The sequence below is a fragment of the Festucalex cinctus genome, chromosome 18, assembly GCF_051991245.1.
Source record: "Festucalex cinctus isolate MCC-2025b chromosome 18, RoL_Fcin_1.0, whole genome shotgun sequence".
NCBI classification, from domain to species: domain Eukaryota; kingdom Metazoa; phylum Chordata; class Actinopteri; order Syngnathiformes; family Syngnathidae; genus Festucalex; species Festucalex cinctus.
Genome location: NC_135428.1, coordinates 15,961,049 through 15,979,031, shown reverse-complemented (window position 1 = coordinate 15,979,031; position 17,983 = coordinate 15,961,049). Strand labels below are relative to the sequence as shown.

At 39.3% G+C, this 17,983-nt stretch overlaps 1 protein-coding gene across 4 annotated transcripts in view; it reads left to right on the top strand.

Annotated features, from left to right (window-relative positions):
• tcf7 (transcription factor 7) overlaps positions 1-17,983 on the top strand; it is a 51,278-nt gene that overhangs the window by 26,382 nt on the left and 6,913 nt on the right. For all 4 annotated transcript variants that reach the window (XM_077505146.1, XM_077505148.1, XM_077505147.1 and 1 more), the window contains 3 exons: positions 10,465-10,591; positions 14,399-14,486; positions 17,304-17,396. In XM_077505146.1, the coding sequence (XP_077361272.1) occupies positions 10,465-10,591; positions 14,399-14,486; positions 17,304-17,396 (308 nt within the window). The remainder of the gene's footprint in view (positions 1-10,464; positions 10,592-14,398; positions 14,487-17,303; positions 17,397-17,983) is intronic.

Here is a 17,983-nt window from a genome sequence, read left to right as displayed (position 1 = left end):
ACAAATTTTGGATCGAATTGATATTAGAGCAATTTTGCTGAAAACGCCTAAAAAAGGTGCACTTGAAGTAATTTTGAAACTGTGGAGTATCGGCATAGTATTATTATTATTATTATTATTATTATTATATTTATTTATTTTAAGATAACACTTCGAATCTTTGCCACCAGCGGGACATCCGCAGATAAGGGATTTTAAATTAAACAGTATGGGTGAAATGAAACATGCTTGCTCCATAGCAGTCAGTTGAAATACCTCATCCTTTATAAGTGGGAAAAAAAAGCTTGACAAAGGCTGGAAAGAAAGAAAGAAAGAAGGACGTTGTCGTGGGTTTGGCCTCCGTCACACCGCGGGGACTCCGTTGGGTTTTTCTGGTTGGCCACCGTGTTTGTTTTTTGGACTGGCGCTAAGTGGACATACGCAGCCGAGGCTAACGCACACAAACAGACACATTTTGGTAGCTCGTATGTGTAAATATGCAGCGTGTACGTCTGTCTCTGATTATTCCTGTATCGGCTGCCGGTGACGGTTAGTCGCGCGGCCCGGGTGGTAACAATTACGGATCAGCGACGGCGCAAAGCGTGTGTTTATTGGTGCGCTCTAATACCGCATATTTACATTACAAATCAGCAGCACACATTTTCTCTATCCACAGACGCAAACAGCAGATGTTTTTAGAAATGGATGGATGGATGGATGGGTTTGGATGGATGCCTATGATAGAAGAAATAAATGACTAGTACACTTAGTGTATGTGCAAATTCTCCAAGATCCCCAGATGTTACTTTCATTTTCGTTGTGGATGATTTAGCTACCTACACATCCTTCTATCTACCCATCCATCCTTTCATATCAATGAATCAACCAAGCATCTATTGTTCTATTGATCAATCATTCTTCCTTCCAATCATCTGTCAACATATATCCAACCAATCATCTACTCTACAAATCTACCTTTTACCTATCTATCCTTCCAAACGATAAAACTACCAGTAGTCTGCCCATCTTTCGACCTAACGAAGACCACCAACTAACCAAACATCTGCTCTCTTATCAAACTTTCCATAGTCCATCAGTCAGTCTAACCTCTCTCCACTAAATCAATTTACATTATCTATCTACCAACCAAATCTGTCACGTATGTATCAGTCATCCTTCCAATCAACCATCTACTCTTCTATCCAGCCATCCATACTTCCAACCAAACGTCTACCTTTCCATTTACCATCAATCCTTACAATCAACCAAGCTATAAACTTGTATACACTTTGAACATCATATCTATTGATCCATAATTACAACAAACTACCCAGCCAATCAAACCTCTGCCCACTAAACCTAATCTTCTTAAATTACCCATCCAATCTATCAACCCTCTATCTGATAAATCTATCTATCCTTCAATCAACTAAGTCATCTCATCTATCTTCCATGCATCTTTACAATTAAAGAACCCAGCATCAATACATTACTTGTTAAACATTTTTTTCTTCTACTTATTCATCTAGCAATTCTACAGTAAGTACCAACCAACCAATCTTGTACCAAGTTAATTTGCTACCTGTCGAGCATCCTTTCGTCCAACCAAACAACCAGCAATTTACTTTTACGTTTATCATCCATTCTTCGAGTCAACTAACCTACAAACTCTAAACCACTAAATCATTAATCCCATCTGTCTAGCCTTCCAGACGTGTTTTTTGTTTTGTTTTGTTTTGTTTTGTTTTTTAAAATTTTTACCTGAGGTACTCATTCCGCCCCCTAAAGAGTGACAGCTAAAAAAGCACCAAAAGTCATTTTTGTCATAAAATTTGTACTTTAAGGTCCCAAAAGGTCTCACAGCCGAGCCTACCATTTCTATTTCGGGATCATAATTATACACTAAAGTCGGCTGCTGCGTCATTATTACAGATGATCGATAGCAGAACCGAAACTGCCACCCGACCGGGCTTGGACTCAAACCCCAAAAAGTGCTATGCCATGCTATCTAACAGAAACTCTCGGCTGACCTTGTCAAATGGTGCATTCCTCCGAGGACTAAAATAAAACAAATGTCTTATAAACACACGAAGGCGCACGTATGGTATAAATATCTAAATACACACAGCGGCCAGTGTTGACAGATGACCTCTGCAACGTGCTGCGTTGCGGTCGGACGCACGCCAGCGAGCCATCGCAAAGGATTTGGACCGAGTCCATTCGCAGTCCGCTGGATGGCAGCGCCATCACGCTCCCTCACTACCCCCCTCTGCCGTCGCGCTTGGATTAGTCTAGTGGAACCATGCCACACCGAAAACTTCGCCCTCTGGCTAAGATGTTGGATTCAAATGTACTTTTTTGGGGTTTATAGGCAGATGGGAGGGGATTTTCTCGGAGTAGTACACTTGCGGTCCAGTTCTGGGACGCCACTTTATGGAAAAACACGAGGCCAGCAGGTTGCTTACAGGTTTTAATGGGAATACATCCATTTTTAGCTTTAATATTCATTTGAAACATGCAATCGTAGGCAACTTGGATTCTAATGTTTCCTGGATTACGTTCTCTGTTTATAGCGGAGTTCTGTCACTACCGGGGTGACATTACCTGAATTTGAACTCAACTCCAGATGTGCCGTAGTCTATTACTGCCCTTCGCAATGTAGAGAGACTGAAAACTTTGAAAAGCACAGTGTAAACAAAACACCATCAACTTCAGCCAATCTTTTCGTTTGTCTTTTTGGGGGGGAAAAGATTAACTGACCATTTTATGTCTGTATTTTCGACTGAGTGTGCGGTTCCGTTTACCCAAAGTAACAGGTGTCCATTCAGATGCCTGATGAATAATGAAAATAAATATTGTTGCTAATGAAAAGCCTCACCGAATTTTAAATGTCCTAAATACATTTAGTCGTGGTCGACTGAAACATGCTAGGTTCCCGGGCCCCTAAGGCTTTAGCTTTTGAATTGTTAACAGACTTACGAATAAATGTTAGCGTCAACAGACACTGTTATGCGCATAAGTAACAGTTTTCATACAGATGCCTGACAACTACTGGAAAGACATTTAACAGCCAACACAAAATTTGTTCATATCCAGAAAACCTCTCAAGTCCTCATTGGCCGAAACGCGCTAGCACCCTGAACCTGAGGCTTTTTTCTTTTCAGACTGAGATAAAAGCATCAGGCGCAAACATCAGATCAATAGACGCATCAATGGCAATAGCGTTTCTCTGAGATTAAAGAGCAACTCCATGAGAGAGGCGAGAAGGTGGCGCGCTAATAGAGAACAAGAGCTCGCCAATGGAAAGGGCTTTAATTGATGCGACGGATAAAAAGGCGGACATGTTCTAATGGGATTTTTTTTGTTTTCCCCCGCTACAAGTTAGCACCTTTAGTCCATTGAGTCCATTTGTGCATGTGTGTGCGTGTATACCCCTTGTACTGACTCAGATGAGTATCTTGTAAAATGGAGAACTTATTATTTTCAGGCTTGTCAATCTGAAGTCCACTTAATGAGATAAGACAGTGGTGTCAAACTGAATCCCTCGAGGGCCGCAGCCCTGCAGGTTTTCGAGGCCTCCCATTTTCAACACAGCTGATTCATATTTAAGCTCATCAGCAAGCTCTGCAGGAGCCTGATAATTATCCTGATCCTTGAATCAGGTGCATTGGAGTAGAGAAGCCTAGAAAACATGCAGTGCTTCGGCCCTCGAGGACCGGATCTCGACACATATGAGATAAGATGTTGATGTTTTAGCTCATCATTTACACAGTCGAGTTTTTGTTAGGTTGTTGTTGTTGTTTGTTTTATAAAGGAACTGCATGTTGTAATTGGTAATTGTTTTAATTGGTCAACACTGTGCTATCAAACATATCTTCGTATCGCATACATTTTATACGTAATGGCGGCAGGTTGACTTCACTAAAATAGATCAAATAGAGTACGATAACGATGTACCGCGTAGCTGTTATAGCTTTTGTGTTGCTAGCGAACTAAGACCAGCAGAGATGCATGATTTACAAACGACTTGACCAGAAAAAGATTTTTTAGAATGTTTAGAACTGCAAAACTTTTGCAACCCTTTAAACATGCATCTACACGTAGTGCGGAGCTTGCTAGCTCTTCATTGTTTGTGACAGATGACCCAAACTCAATTAAAACCTAATAAGTAACTATACCTTTCACACAGTATAGTCAAGAATGAAAAATAGGAAAAAATACTGCTTTTTTTTTTTCTTCTTTTTCTTACTGGATCAGACCTGTCCAAACGCAACCAGAAAGTGATTTCTACAGTCAGTTCCGAACTCAAAACTGCTTTCACCTCCCGCACCAGATGTTCTGCCCGTAAATGAAAACCATCTCAATCCTGCGTGCTATCCCTTCGGAACAACTTGTCACCAGTTCGCCGCCAACATTCAAACGCAGCATCCCTGCAGCGATGGAGGAGGCTGGGGAGGAGGGGAGTGCAGTTTGGAATACATTCAGGCTTTCAAAAATATTCCTCAGAGTCGACCGCAGGACGAGGACGAGCGCCGAGCCGGCCTGCGCGGTTGCGGGCTTTTGGTTTTGCGCTCGCTGTCAGAAGCCACATCAGAGCCTCCGGGCCTGTGTAACGCGATCTGGACGGGCTGAGGAAATCCACCACCCCCCGCCTTCTCCCCCCACCACCCCACTTCGGATGCAAGGAAGGCCCTCGGTTACAAACAATTAACAATTCGTAGGCGCAGGGACTTGGGAGCTAATTGTTTTCGCCAATCTCGGGTCTGCACTCTAATCCCATTTCATCTCCTCTCGTCGTCTGCTTGATCCGAGTCATGAAGAAACCATTTTTGATCTGTAATTCAAGCCAGGCCAACTGCAGTCACGGCCAAAAGAAAGGACGTCTCGCAAGTAGTGGCTTTGACGGATAGGGTCCCAAATGCTAATTTAAAGTCATATTTCGGCACAGCTGCGAGCAAATGGTATCCATTGGGTGGGGGGTGGGGGGTTTAGGCGTCAAATCCCCCTTGAGGCTGCACGCCAAAACCACTTTGGCAACTTTGAACCACCAATGGGAGGCGATTGGAGTCGAAGATGTTTTTGCAGGTGTTTGGAGTCAGTCGAGTTTTTGCAATTCATCAGAATTGCTTTTGTGTTATTTATATTACAATCCCAGTTACGTCAACGTACAATGTTGCATCTTCTTCTATGGTTTGTGACTTTTTTTCAGTGGTTGGCAACATAACCTGAATTTGTATGTATAGTAATCTTGAACATGCCCTCTAACGCGAGTTATTGTCATTATTATCAATTCGAGGCCTTGAATCAAAACCATTTAAATAAAAAGTTCAGTGCTAGCTCTGCATGCATTTTTGTGCCGCCTCCGCTAACTAGTTTATTGTACGTTGATCAGAACCTCAAAATGGACGGTTGTAACCTGAGGACATGCTCTCAGAGACGCCACTACAGTATGGTAGTCGTGATCAAAATCTCAAACACTCATACTAACCATTTGAACTTTTCAGTTTGTCGGTTAATGTGATGTCACATATTAGCAGGTTTTTAGTCTACAGGGGTGTTTAAAAACGATGGAATTATATACAGGAATGCTAAATATTATGGTTTCCATATAGATACTGAAAACTGTTGTCAAAACGGAAAACAAACAAGTGCAAGTGATCCTGAGTTCACTTGCTTCTTTGAAGTAGTTTTTACACGTGTAGATGTCAATTCTGCCTTGTTAACTTCAAACACTTTTGGAAAATGATTTCCTGAGAGGCACACAGTACAATAAAGACGACAAGAACAGCGCAAACCTGCACCAAGGTTTTATTCATTTATAGTCTGGAATCAAAATAATCAAAAATAGAAAATGGTTGATCTTTATCTTTCGGAAATGTGATCAAATCTGACTTAAAATGTAAACAATTTCCAATGTAATTTCCAGAGAAATATAACTGTGTTCATACAAAAATATGGTAATTTATCTATTTACATTTTGACTGTATTTTTTTTTTTAATGTATTTTGAGTTAGTTTTTTTTGGGTTTTTTTTAGTAGTTTTCAATATACACTATTTAGTCATTGAATGTATTTATATATTCAATGACTAAATAGTGTATATTGAAAACCTGCTATTCATGGAAAAATAGGAACAGCGCTCCCATGAAAGTGATTTATATTTATATTATGATTATATATAGTAGGGGTGTGAATTGCCTAGTACCTGACGATTCGATTCGTATCACGATTCACAGGTCACGATTCGATTCGATACCGATTAATCCCGATACGAATTTATAAGTCGATTGTTGCGATTTTTTCCATTCAAATTTAGAAAATGCTAATCAGTAAACTTGTAGAGTGTAAGATTTGTATGAAAATGTATTATTTCTTTATCTGAAACTTCAGTCTTATACAGGTTGTAATCTATTTCATGCTTGAACAGCATTAAAATAAAATATTAAGGCTTAATGTTCCGTTCATAAAACATTCTTCCATGCTTAAGGTGTGAACCCTAACCCAAAGTAAGATGTTTTGTTGAATATTTTTCCATTAAAAATGGAAGTTTAAAAATCGATTCAGCCGCCTATTGAATCTATTCGAGAATTGCGCGATGTAGTATCGCGATATATGGCCGAATCGATTTTTTTTAACACCCCTAATATATAGCATATATTTTAAGGAGCTAATGGGGGTTAATACAAATAACTGTTTTTGGTTTTTATTTATCCATTACACACAATACTTTCTTTTTCAGCGCTTTTTGTACTTTGTACTCTGCTTGCTACTTAAGAGCAATAAATAGATGTAGGCACTCTCGGAACTAGTCAGAGTGGATGTTTTTTGTTTTTTTTGTCCCCCCCCTTCTCGGTTTTCCGGATGTGTAGCGGCATTTAACATCTGGGACATTTGAGAATCTGGAAGAGAGACTGCTTTCACTATGAGTGACAGCTCAGTCATCTCAATCATGAGATCTAATCGTGGTCCAGAATATATATATATATATTTTAAATCTCTACCTAAATGGTCATGATCATTCAATTTTTCCAACCATCCATCACTTTCCCACCGCTCTGTTAAAAGCAATAGTCATATTGAAAGCCACTGTTTTCAACCCCCCCCCCCCCCCCCCCCCCCCTTTTTGTGTTACTTTCCTGAATATTCATATGGTTGGAGAACTGGGGTTGTGAACTTTTGACAGCAGACACATAATCTGTTATTGTCATCATGCCATCAAATAATCTTATTGTATCTGCATGAAAGCGCGTCACTATCTCACCCCGCTGGTTCCTGTATTAAAGGTTCTGAAGTGCCAATTTTTTGGGGTCTCTGTGTGAAAGAGGCTTTAGAAGAGAAAACAGCGTAAAGCTTTTTTTTGGGGGGGGGGCTTTTTTTTTCTTTTTTTAAATGGTTGGTTTTGGGGGTCTGTGGTGAGTAGGGTGTTGCTTTTTTTAAACACGTCTGCGCTGTTAACGGCGGTCCTGCTTTTGATGTCAACCAAGGCTCTCATTTGGAGAAGGCAATGATTTCCAGATTTGGAACGGGGAGGAGGGTGTGTGTGTGGGGGGGGGGGGTCTCCCTGGTGTGTTGTACTTCAGTGACACGCTAACGCTAGGCTCACAAAGGTAACATTGGTTTGATATGGAGAATTTTTATGCATTATTCCCAGAAACGGTTTAATTTTGAATGACTACTAAGGGTCAATGCAGCTGAGTTCAAGGGCCAGACATTTTTTTTTTTTTGGTTACCCATTACTGCTCACAACACTGAACTGATTCTTCTGATTGGACTAATGGAGTTAAGTGCTATAGAAAACTGATGGATGATCCGATTTCTGGACTGATTCTTGTAACTTTTATGGATTATTGTGGTTGCCCATTCAATTTTGAAGAGTAACAGACCAGGCCATACTGCAAAAAAAATAAAAAAAAAAAAAAAAAAAAAAAAATAAACAACAGTCAAGCTTTAGCTGTGGCAATAAAGCAAGCCATATTGTTACGGATGTGTTTCAAAATCTGCTTTCTATACCTCCCAAAGCACTTTTCACTTTCAAAATAAAACACAAAATGTGTCACAGGAAGTGGGCGAATAATGCGTTTCCTGTTTGCCGATGACATCAAAGATAAATGGCTTCAAAGGAGCAATTACTTGATCAATTGGATTAAGCGTGTCAGCTAAATGCATACGTGTGTTTGTGTTGCGTGCGTCCGTGTGTGTGCGTATACTTGAAAGGCCTTTTTGAGTCATGGTTGTATTGTCAACAATGTTTTATGTGCACTCCTGCGCTGTCAGTGCGACACTTAATGACAGCTCGCGTTGCACTCGTTTGTATTGATGCGACACACACATGCTAAGATACATGCTAAAGAGCGCGCACACACGCTACTAATTTATTCTTTAGTTGTCTTTTTATTCCATTAAAAGCGGAAATTAAAACACTCGTCTCTTTGGTCCTCCTCTGGCCCGAGTGTCTTTAATCTCACCTTTTAGAAAAGATGAAACATTGAAAGAAATTAGAAGAAAGTAGGTGCACTTCCCCCCTTTTGTCGCCCAATTTAAAAAAAAAAAAAAAGTAAAAAGTAAAATCACCTTCCATAATCAAAAATAAATGTTTAAAAATCAGAACAATTAGTTAAAGGTTTGGTGTTGGGGGGGTTTTTCTGCACACCTCTGGTCACAATTCTGGACCGATTTTTCTAGTGTGCAGACCTTGGTCACCAGGGGGCAGTATAACACACGCATACATAAAAATATGATGACGACGGTCACAACTGCTCAGTAAGATGCAGTAATAAGTGTGGGTTTTCAAATTTTCTTAGTTTTATGCTTAATTTTACTGTCAATTTCGGCTGGGTATAGCAACAAACAGCTTGGATACACTTTTGGGTTGTTGCAGTTGTTGTTGTGCTAATGCTAAGTTAGCATGCTAAGCTAATGCTAAGCTTTAAACAAAACACAATTATCGGCTTGCTTACCGGTTAGTGACATCGGCACGTTCTAAATTATTGGTTTATCGTATCGGTTGCAAATAGCATTATTGTGCATCCCTAATAAAAACATATTTCTAAATACACTAAATACACAACTTATATAATATTACTACTACTACTACTACTACTACTATTACTAGTAATTACTAGTTATGTAATTACTTTGTAATTTATCCTTCAATTTCCTTCATAGGCATTCAACTTAGCATTCAGCTTTCAGCATTCCCACGCAATTTTTCCAGAAATTGCACTTAGTATAGTTGTTGTTGTTGTTTGTTAATACGTTTTACTTGGAATACAAGTCAAAGAAATTGGCTGAGTGACTGGTCAGTCTGGTCACTGTCAAGTCCAGGCACCACCAAAGAAGTTTGAAGTAATGACTCGACTTGACTCGGTCGATTTTTGCCACAGTAACTTTGGACTTACTTGAAATTTGAAGGTTATGAACTGAGACTTACTAATGACTTGGGCATGTGAGTCACTCCCACCCACCTTGGCGAGTCAACACATAGAGCAGATTTGATTTTGTTCCTTGATATTATCAAAAAAGGTCTCTGTTCTTGAAATATGTCATCACAATTCTGTCCGATAAAGTACATTGTGTGTGTGTTCCGCATGTATAGTATGTGTGCACACTTGTTAAACTGAGCTAAGTGTGTGTACATTGTGTCTGTTGTGCAAGTGTCTGTGTGTGTGAGGTGAGGAGTGGGGGATTTCTCCTCCTCGCTTAACTACAGAGCGGTCCGATAATGACCGGGTTGGGGCGAGCGCCTCCCCCCGAGTGCACTTGGAAAAGGCGGAAGGCGCTCTGGAAGCCACTTCAAGGGCGGCTAATTACGGCGAGGAAACGCGGACGCACAGGCGGGACGCTTCTTTTTTTTCTTCTTCTTCGTCTTCTTCGGCAAAACGAACTCGGCACGTGAAAGAGAAGCCGCAGTGACAGATGTGCGGCCATGTGCGCTAAAGTTAGCACGACAGCACGCTTTAAGTATTTTTCGCAACAACACAAATCGGGTGTTTACATGTGTGTTAGCGCTGCGCTAATGCTAAATGTTGTTGAAAACGGACATGAAAGTTTTTCAATTATACACATTTTTGACCGTTTTTTTTTATTTTTTATTTTTATTTTTATTTTTATATTATTTCTATATTATTTAGAGAAAAAATGCAAAATTTAATTATCGTATAAATCTTTTTTTAATTTTTAAGTATTTAAATACATATTATTATTATTATTATTAATTGTTATTTATTTATTTATTTGTATTTTTATTTATTATTATTGTTGTTTTTTGGGGTTTTTTGCTCTGCTCTATTCCAACCTATTCAAAGTGGTAAGTGGTTCCTCCGTTACAAACCGATTAAATCAGTATGGGCCACTTGTTTTTCTTTGCCTTGTCTTTATTTTTTTATTTATTTTTATCCCCAGCAATACTGCCATCACATATGACATGCTGATTTTTTTTTTCCCAGTAGCTCATGTGATTATTGTTGTTCTCCTTGTGTTGTTCCAGTCCAACAAGGTGTCTGTGGTGCAGCAGCCCCACGGCATGCATCCGCTCACGTCGCTGCTGCCCTACGGCAACGATCACTTCGGCAGCAGCCCCCCGCACCTGCCCACCGACATGAGTCAGAAGACGGGTACGAACACACGCAAACACGCAGGGAGTCACAAACCAGTGTTTGATGCATGAAAAGTTCCCACAAGGTGGTCCACTTCCATGGCTTTCTGAGACTCCTCCAGTCACTCTGTATTAACCTGCCGATGCCTTGCTCCAAGCTCAGTTGCCGGGTAAACTTTTTGTGTGACAATGTTGGGGGTGGTCCCACGGCGACTGAAGGGGGCCGCCAACCTCACGTACGCACGAGATGGAAACAATTAGGGTGGCAATTACGCACACATATAGTATACGGTTATAAACAAACACGCTCTGACTTTTAAACATTTTGAGCTGGCATATATTTTCCTTAGTTTTTTTTGTTATATTTCTTTGTCTTAATAATAGCTGATTTCACAATGTAAACTAATTGTGTCGATTTACCACAAATTAGGGATGCACGATAATATTATTTTCAACCGATACCGATAAACGAAAAAATTTAGAAAGTGCCAATGTCTAAATGATAAGTAAGCCGATAATTGCTTGCAAAATTAACTTAAATACAAATATACTTTCGAGTCCTCCTATAAGTCGAATGATTGCAAACTTGACCACTCAGCAATCTTCGACTCAACAATGTGTTCCAACTATGTTTTGCATTTGCATTTTTAGGGTTGAAGCACCCATGTATTAGGGGTGTGAAAACCAAATAAAAAGAGAGGGTGAGGAGAGGATTTTATTGATATCTCTGCTTCAAAGACAACCAGTAACTCATTTTGATTTTGGCCAAAACAAAACGGTCATGCTTTAAAGATGCAAGAAAAAACTGCGAGGGTAACGTTTTGTGGAGACACAGTAAAGAAAGCCCACACTGGCGACTACCTTGTCACCATGATGCACCGTCTGTCAATATGAGGTCGCGCGCATCATGACATCACAAATATGCAACACTATCATAGGAGAGAGGAGGGGTTGAAGATTTGGGCACAACTTGAGCCACAAATACAACGGATGGACCAGTGTGGCATGTATATTATTATCGCTGGATTTCTTTATTATCTGGTTTACTGTATGATATCAAATTGGTCTATAATTGCCGATAATTATCGGCCACCAATATTATCCTGCATCCCTATCACAAATATGCAGGATCCACTCTAATAGTTGTATATTTTTTATTGTTTACCTTGGGTAAATTTTGATGTTGCTATTGCCAAAACAAAAAAGCATCCTACCACTTTTGTACATCATCGTAAAAACATAATTACAGTTTTACCTTTTGTTGAATTCTGTATACATTTTCTTGGCAAAATCATGACAAAGAAATGAGCTTTGCATTTTAAAAAGTTGCGCGTGGGACATAAAAACGAACGCACCTCGGGCAATCGGCCACCGTGTGCGTCTGGAATTCCCCCTTTTTTTCCCATACACACTTTTACTAAGGAAACAACCACACCTTGTCTATGACTGTAGGATGGTGACTCAGATCTTAATGACAGACTGAGAGACACCTGCACACACATGCACAGAAACACACCTGGCTGCAATGTCTGACCATTCCCACACCGTCTCGCGTGATTTTTGACACTCTGTTTTTACTTGGGTTTTTTGTCAATCATCGCACGTGCACCACACACATTAACACCTCACCCCACGTGTCATTCGCCACCTCGTCCGGGCTTGCTGTTACATCATCAGTGATGTCATCCTTTTCGTCCAACAGTAAAATCGCACGTTGAATGAAATCGATTCATGACATGAATAATTTGTATTTATTCATATGTTTGTCTGTTTAGTTGAATAGTGTTGTTGATATCTATGCAGTATATGGATGGATGGTTAAGTGGATGGATAGAATACCAGTTAGCATTTTAGCATATTAGCATACACTAGCATGATGAATGGAGACACAACGAGGAGGATGATGTCGTGAGGACGGCCGTAGACTGACAGACGTAGAGGTCGGCGGAGACGAGACGGCCAACGACCGCCGTCCCCGGTTTATTGCGCCTCTTGACACTCTCGGGGTCCCAAATAGAGAACCAAGGGAGGCGAGGTCCAAATTACAATAATCTGCAGGGCATTCCTGCGCGGCAAACACGGTGGGACCAGCCGGGCTAAATGCTAGCTTCTGCCTGTTGACAAATGACTTCCTTTGAAGGGCCGCGCTGGCACCCAACACTATTTACTGTGTGAACAACAAGAAGAAGAAGAACAGCCTACACAGTTATAGCTGTGTATGTTTTTCATGTTCTATTTTAATGTGTTTAAAAGTAGGGGTGCACCGATCGATCGGCCGGCCGATTTATCGGCCCCGATTTCCTTAATTTTGGAAGATCGGTGATCGGCCGATCTATTAAAAATAAGCCGATCTTTTCCACCAATTTCTTCTCCATCCTCAGAGGTCTGAAAAAGTCAGCCACTACCCTCTTTTCCTGAAATGATTAATAAGAGTTTCATTTTTATTTGAGAGAACCACTTCACGTGCAGTTAAAACAACCCGTTTGTTTAATTTCGTCGATATTGTTCAATGTTTTCCTATAAAACAAGATTGGAACACTGAAGGTATATGCTGCTTGTAATGAAAAAAATCGGTATCGGCAATATTCGGGATCGGCAGGTCAGACTTTTTAAAAGATCGGGGATCGGTGATCGGCCGGAAAATTGTGATCGGTGCACCCCTATTTAAAAGGAATAGCGGAGCAGCATGATTAAAGGGATACTTTACTTATTTAGCCATGGCAGTCAAACATTAATATTTTGCCTATAATAAATTTGTTGTTTTCATTATTTTTCATGTACAATTAGTACCTTTTAAAAACACATTTTGCAACTTGCTGTCGACTGAAAATTACATCACAAGGGCTCAGGTAACCAATCACAGCTCAGCTTGTGAATGTCACATGACCAAACCTAGAAAACAGGTGAGCTGTGATTGGTTACCTGAGCCCTTGTGATGTCATTTTCAGTCAAGAACAAGTTGCAAAATGTGTTTTTAAAGGTACTATTTGTACGTGAAAAATAATGAAAGTATCAAATTAATTATAGACACAATATTAACTTTTTATTGCTATAATGGGCTAAATAAGTGAAGTATCTCTTTAATTACGACCAATATCCCTTTGAAGGGGAAGCAAAAAATAAATATTTACAATAAAATGTTCTGTTAATATGGTAACGGCCATCATGGTTCGCCTTTCTGAGTTTGGTCATGTGACGTTTGCAAGCTGAGCCCATAAGGCACTTGTGATGTCATTTTCAGTCGACAGCAGGGGGCAGTACAAGACAAAATGGCCGCCCCAGACGATGGCTATAAATGAGTGGCTTTTTATGTTTAATTCACATTCCACAAACACAATATTAATTTCAATACAGTGTTTGGAATAGTGGGGGCGCATAGAACATACCTTAAAAAAAAAGAAAATAAACAACGCTGAAATAACTATTGATGTTGCACTTACCTAAAAAGAAAATACTTGTATTTTTGCCTGGAACACTTTAAATTTTGACGTCGGAAACCCCGTCAAAAAGAGAGATTTCCTTCTTCTGGGTAGTTAGGCAAGAGTCTGAAAGTAGGCCTCGCGCCACCTATGCTTGTGGAGGCCAATCAACTATTGTGAGCCGTACATATAAATGTCTTGCTAGTGCTTTTTAAAGCGAGATGTAAAGCTCTGTAATACACGGTGTAATTGTGTGTCTTTGTATGTGCTTAATATGAGGTTCCCACACTGCTAATAGTGCTAATTGCCCTAATGTCCTCCAGGGTCACCAAACAGACCTAATGATGTGCTTTAAAATAGACAAGTGCGTGTGTAGTTGTCATAATTGTGTGTGTATGTGTCTGTAGGCGTTCACAGGCATCAATCCCAGGACCTTTCAGGTTACTACCCTCTCCCTTCAGGCGGTGTCGGACAGATCACGCCCTCTATGGGCTGGTGAGTGTCACATACACACATACGCTACCTGTGAGTGACTCCTTGAACTTCCAGTGACCTTGTACAAAGTGTAATAGCTTTTATTTATGCTGTGTTAGTGTACCGTGCATGTGAAATGTGTGAGTAGATTAGTAGCGTGAAAATCTGAGTACGACCATGGATGAATACAAAGCATTATTATTATAGACATATATATATATATATATATATATAGTGTGAAAAAACAAAAAAAAGATTTGTGTGACGTTTTAAGAAAACCCGCATCCATACATCAGCGTTTCACCTGTCACCTAACTGGAGGTCACATTGTGTTGGAACGCTATTCTTTCCTTGTAACCTCTGGAATGTGGACCACTCAAGCGGCACCGCCAGAGAAACACAAAGTCTTGTGATCGTTTACCAAGCAAAAATCAAATTATCGCCAACGAGGCTTCTGTTTGATGTAAAATGGAAAGTTGCTGCTGATTTGGCAGATGCAATAAAAAAAACATTTTTTGCGTAATTAAATAGATTGATCAAAAATGAGTTGGTTGACCCACATAAAGATGTCACTCTGAAACTGAAGTTTTATCATAACACAACGCCTACATTTGTTCATCCAGCCATTTTTTTAACTGGCTATTTTATTTGTATATATTTGCTATTTTGTTTGTTAATTTACAACATTTCATTTTCTTTATTTAATCGACTACATTCTGTTGAATGCTAGTCCTCTGTTGATTTTATGGATTATCTGAAGTGGTAGCAGTTCAGGGATTTCCGTCAAATGTCACGCAGGATTTGGAATGAAGTCTTTGTCCCGAGATATTTCCGAGTGGCAACAATTTTATCTTTGTCGGACAAGAAGTCTTCACTGAGAAATTATGAACAGCTAATCTGTCTTAATCCGGATGATCTGCTTGTTCTACAATGTTTTTGTATTGAAGGCGAAGGATGGGCGGAAATGTCAACCGTTTTGTTTTGTGACAATTATCTTTCACGCTCGTGTACTCCCTGATGTTTGACAGATTTAGCCTGGATTAGCTTCTTGTTTTAGCATATTGTCTTCTTGGCAAATTGGAAGAAGACATCAGAACAGAAAACATCACTTATCGAAGTGAAACGCGACTTTTAGCATGTGCAGGAAGCGCTAGTATGCACAGGTTAACGTAAATGTTACCGGATTTTTCGCACAGATCTTGTATTTAATTTCTTTTGTTCATTTTCTTAAACATGTTTTGCTTTATTTACTATTGATTGTATTAATTGTGGGATTCCAGGCCGAAATTGGCTCCTCTGCCACATGTTTCAGTGCATTTCAGCAGACATCTGTATTGTTATAATTGTGGGAATGCTGAAGCATTCCTACATATGTTATTGTGATTTTTATTTTCCACACTTTTTTTGTCGCATAACAACTTCCACACAACTACACATAATACACTGTTCAAATTTAAAGATAGCTTCAAAAATTCACACCTCCAGGGTTATATATTGTCTGGACCGAACTTGAAGCATCAGTCCGACTGAAACAAACGCTGCTGTCATTAGCTTGATGGTGTGTGACATTACGCGTGAGTGCGTATGTTGAAAAAAAGATTTGTAAAGGGGGGCGGGGCCCACTACATATCAAAGGCTCTCTGGCCGGCGTCCCCCTCCAGCTGTCATCGGTGACCCCCCTCGGATTCTCCTGCAGAGGCTCTCTATGCTTCACAGCCTCAAATTAGATTCGACAGAAGATTCTTTCACACATGCGATTTGTTTCTTGGATACCTTCTTTTTTTTCTTCATCTTCTTCTTTTGTTAGATTGAGTAATAAGGATGTTGTTTTACAGTTTTATTCGACATAATTCGACACCGCTGTGTTCCTTTTTTGACAGCACTCAATACGTATTGGGAACTTAAAGACACGAATTGTTGACACTTTGTTAGGTAGAATTCTTTGCTTGATGCGCAACTTGATTTCTTCAATCTGCCACACATTTTTGAGTGGGAGACAGGTCTGGACTGCTGGCGGGCCAGTCACGTACTTATTATGAAAGACCTTTTTTTTTTATGCAAATGTATCAGACTGCTGCAGTCTAGCGCCAACTACTGCCGAGGAGGACGTACTCAATATCAGATTTCTTTTGCCTTAAGTATTGGTGGCTGCTATCCCAAACCTTTTAATAGTTTAATGTACAGTGTTCCCTTGTTTATCGCGGGTGTTACGTTGCAAACACCCCGCGATAATGGAAATCCATGTTAATTAAAAACAAAAAAAACAAAAAAATTCCCGTTAATTATATTTAGTGTGGTGTTTTTCGTTTTTTTTTTAATTTTTACTCTATTATAAATTTGTTTTTATTCAGTATATGTTATTTCATTTACATTCATTTTTTTCCCATTAAAAGTATGTCTTTTTTATTTTATTTTTTTATTTTCTTCTTATTATTATTTTTATTTTTTTTACTTATTAAGCAGCACAGTATATATTTTTTTCATTTGTTTTTTTTGTTTTGGTATGATTTTTAGTTTATTATAAATGCTTTTTCATTCATCATATGTTGTGTTTTTCATTTACATTTTTCCCATTAAAAGCACGTTTTTTTTTTTCCGTTTTTTTTTACCGTATGTATTTTTTTTTGTTTACAATAATTTATTTTTATTTACTTTTTCATTTTGTTTATTATTGAATTTTATTAATGTACTGTTATTATATTATTTAACTTTTTAATTTTAAATGTTTATTATTTAGTATTTTTCGTTTACTTTATAAATTTGTATTTTTAATTTTTTTATTGACTATTTTGGTCCGAGTAAGTGAAGCGCATGTGTGTTGTGGTTGTGCTGTGGTAGGCAGAAGCAGACGGTGTACCCCGCCGCTCTGTCCCCGTGCGGCTTCCGACAGTCCTTCCCCTCCAACCTTCCCGCCGCCTCGTCCTACTCCAGGTACTGCAGCAGGTAGCAAAGCTCCACTGCGACCGCCGCCTGCTGCAAGAAAAAAAACAAAAAAAAAACTCCCTCCCCCAAATAAAAAAGAACAAAAAATTCAAAGTCGCTGCTCATCTGCTGACGTGCGTCCGTGTGCGCTTTGATAGTCATTTCATTTTGCTTTCACTTCAAATGTGGCGCCAAAGTGTTTGTTTTTTTGTTTTTTTCTCGCATGTGTGCTGTTTTGTTTTAGATGTGCATGAGACCGGATGACTCGAGGGTTTACTACAAGTTAAAGCATCCCCAAAATGAGACCAAATTTCAATGTAGAAATTCTTTCTTTAATCTAATAAGTGCGATTTTTAATGCACAAACACGAGATGGCAGAAGTGTCGCTACATTGCGAGCGTGCCCCTCGTGGTTTCTGTTGCGACAAATTGCAGTAAAAAAAAAAAAAAAAACTGAATTGTTTTTTAAATTCAGTTATTTCATTTTGCTATTCTGAGTTGTCAGCTCATGCAGTTTAAAACAATTATTGCCATTTATTGATGTTGTGTGTTTTTCTGTTTCTAGCTCATGCAGTTGGAAAGTGATTTATTTTTAAA